Genomic DNA, 3,300 nt, shown 5'->3' with positions numbered 1-3,300 from the left:
AATAAAATAAAATAAAATAAAATAAAATAAAATAAAATAAAATACTGTGACTGCAGGCTTGGGACAAAACCAGCCCCAGAGCTTGCTCTTCAGAGCCTGCAGGTTGAGCACAATCATTAAAGGACTCCCCACTGTCTCTGTGGTCCATCCCCCCCATCCCCGTGCCCCTGGGAAGGGGGTCAGGGTGGCCCTGGGGCAGCCTGGGAGGAGCGGGTGGCACCGCTGCCGACTGACCTTGACCGTGCCCTCCACCTCCACGAACCAGCGGCGCAGCATGGCCTGGATCTGCCCGTCCGTCAGCTCGGGATTGGCCGCGTGGATCTTCCCCTTCACCACGTCCTCCAGCAGCAGCCGCCGCAGCCGCCAGTAGAAGAAGGTGCGGGAAGTTTTCCAGTCCAGGACGTCCTGCCCAAGGCACAGGCGGGGAGGGGAAAGGAGTGAGGGACGACACCGACACGGAGGAACAGAGACACCTCGTTCCCCAAGGGAAATTCAGGCTGGGACTCCTTCTGTCCCCTGGCACAGGAGGAACGTGGAGACTCCCACGCCTGAGCTCGGGGGATTCCCACCCTGCCACAGCACTGGGGCTACACAGAATCCTGGAATGGTCAGGCTCCGGCCCCATCCCACGGGAAGCTCGGGGATACTCACGGTTATGGTCCCTTTCTCCTGCATCCTGCCGGGGGTGTCGTGCAGGTCAGCGAACTGCACGGCCACCTGCTGGTACATCGGGATCAGGAACTCCTCCCGCTCCTTCAGCTTCGCCTCCAGCTCCTTCCTGTCAGCCGGGCTCAGCTCGGGGGTGCCTGAAACCAGACACAGCTCAGAGCCTGGGGAAAGCTCGGGGGTGCAGCTCCAGGCAGTCCAGAGATTGGAAAAGCCAAAGGACAAACCCCGGAGCATCAGCTCCCAGCAGTGCCCAGCGAACCCCAGTGGTCCAGCCCAGATTTTGTGCCAGGCAAGAGCTCTGAGGGTGCTTTCACCACAGAAACTCTGTTCCCTTTAAATGCCAATGATCTGAGCCATCAATTAAGTGACATTTACGGGACTTACTCCTAAAAAAGAATAATGTCCCAGCACGCTGTTCATTTAGCAGCAAACACAGACCATGGCACACCACCTTCACCACTGCAAGTCCTCCTTTAGGCTGGTGCCTGCCAGAGCCTACTCCAGGGGCTCTGCAATCACAGCAGGAAGCCAGAGCAATCCCAACCCAGCAAACCCAGCTTAAACCACTGGGCAAAGCTTTACAGAAACCCCAAGAGGGACCAACTGCAGCCAGTGCAGAACCCAAGGCTGGAATTCGCTGTCACTGGGCCCAAACGGGCTCACAGAGGGTGATCAGACAAATTCATGCAAGGAAATTCCAGCACAGGCTCCTGAGCATGAAGATCAGATATTAATCTGTTCTCAGGAAGCCTCTAAACCACAGCTGGAAGCTGAGACATCATCCTGGGAGCAGCATCCCGCTGCACCTGCAGGATGCTGCTGCTCCTTGCATGGCTCACTCCCACAGACACGATAATCCAAGGCTGCTGGGCCAAAGGGATGAGCTCCCCAGCAGCCTGAGCACTCCAGTGCCTGCTCACACACCCCATACGTGTGTTTTTCCAAGGCACAGGCCCTCCAGACAAAGGTCCTTCCCAGGGAAGGAATGTTGTTTCTGTGCCTACCAATATAAATGTTACCTAACCCTTCAGATCCGAGTAAGAAGGTTTTAATTAAGAGAAGCTCCCCTTATAACCTTCAGAATAAAAAATTCTCTATATTTATCCACGCTGAACTCCCAGGCTCCCTGGCTTTAATGGCAACACGAGCACTCAAGGCAGCCCCGCTGGTGAATTCCAGCCCCTGCCACCAAGTCCACCCAGCCAGGCCCAGTAATGATTTAGGTGAGATTAACAAATATGTCAATGTCTATTTTCTGCTTAATTTAAAAGCAGCGTCTATAAAGATTTTTGACTTCTGAACCCTGTTCTCCTGGAAGAAAGAAGGTAACAATGAGGAGGGGGGATAAAGAGTGATTATCCCATCATCGATCGTTTGTCAGGAGCATTTCTTATTCACTGGACTATTGTAAAAAGCTAAGCTCTCGATCAATCCCGTAAGCCCCCTGTACAATTAAATATCTTGGAATGGTTTTCTTTCTTTCCTAGTCAGATCTTGAGGCCTCAGGGTTTTTCAGAAAGCCTGGGCTTTATTTATTTATTTATTTCTCAGGGGGGAGGGGAAAAAAAAAAAAAAAAAAAAAAAAGAAAGAAGTCTCCTTCCACAAATCTTATCCTGGCAAAGAGAGGGGAGTTAAAATATGGGATTCCTTTGCTCTAGAGGTACTTGACAGTTAATGAAACTGTTAAAGTTTAAATCATAGGAACATTATAGACCTCTGGGTATGGATTGGCTGCTAATCAATAGGGAAACAAAAGGAGCAGCGCTCCGAGACAGCCCCATTCCATGAGGAGTGAGCCTGGCACGCAGGTGGGGCACGACAAGGAACATGTGTGACCTTCCCAACTCAGCAGGGAGCACAGGACACTCTCCAAGGCAGCTCCTGAGTGCCGTAGAACGTCACGTTTCTCTTGGACTGCAGTTTGCTCTGCAGCCTCCACATCACTGTGGCTCCAGAGAGTGCCAGGCTGGGAAGGGGCTGGAAAACATCTCAGTTCTGCTCCCAGCACCTTCAGAGCCCACCCACGGGAAGAACACCCCAACACCTCCTGGCTCTACAATCTCTTCTCTTCTTTTTTTAATCAGTAGCAAAGCTGCCTTAACCCAAGCTGAAAAGACCCCTGGGGAAGCAGCAGCTTTGGGGTCCCACCTCATTTCCACACCTGCAACCACAGCCCCCACCCAAATCTCACCTTCTCTTCTGCTTTTAGCAAAACTCTTGCCAGACACAGACTTTTTCTCCCCTGTGAGGGTGGGCAGGCCCTGGCACAGGGTGCCCAGAGCAGCTGGGGCTGCCCCTGGATCCCTGGCAGTGCCCAAGGCCAGGCTGGACATTGGGGCTTGGAGCAGCCTGGGACAGTGGAAGGTGTCCCTGCCCATGGCAGAGGGGTGGGATGAGGTGATCTTTAAGGTCCCTCCTAATCCCAGCCATCCTGGGATTCCATGAAATTCAGCAAAGGCAGCAAAAGTGCCAAAGGTGTCCAGGCTGCCCAGGGAACTCCCCCCAGCCCAGCTGGAGGGAGCTGCTCCAGAGGGGACAGGGAAGGTCACAGGGAGCCCCTCACGTCCCTGGAGAGACAGGCATTTTTGGATTGTCTCTTGTTTCTTTAAATGAGACAGGATGGTACTGCT

The 3,300-nt window shown here is 53.2% G+C and overlaps 1 protein-coding gene across 1 annotated transcript in view; it reads right to left on the bottom strand.

Moving 5' to 3' along the window:
* The window catches only part of ACACA (acetyl-CoA carboxylase alpha), a 96,645-nt gene that overhangs the window by 5,877 nt on the left and 87,468 nt on the right, over positions 1-3,300 (bottom strand). Inside the window, exons 52-53 of the mRNA XM_017730878.1 lie at positions 652-806; positions 235-405 (exon numbers count right to left, since the gene is read on the bottom strand). Of these exons, the coding sequence (XP_017586367.1) occupies positions 235-405; positions 652-806 (326 nt within the window). The remainder of the gene's footprint in view (positions 1-234; positions 406-651; positions 807-3,300) is intronic.

This window comes from Corvus brachyrhynchos, unplaced genomic scaffold, assembly GCF_000691975.1.
Source record: "Corvus brachyrhynchos isolate BGI_N302 unplaced genomic scaffold, ASM69197v1 scaffold283, whole genome shotgun sequence".
In the NCBI taxonomy this organism is placed as follows: Eukaryota; Metazoa; Chordata; class Aves; order Passeriformes; family Corvidae; genus Corvus; species Corvus brachyrhynchos.
Note: the sequence above shows the minus strand (reverse complement) of the source record. Positions and strands in the feature narration are given on the sequence as shown.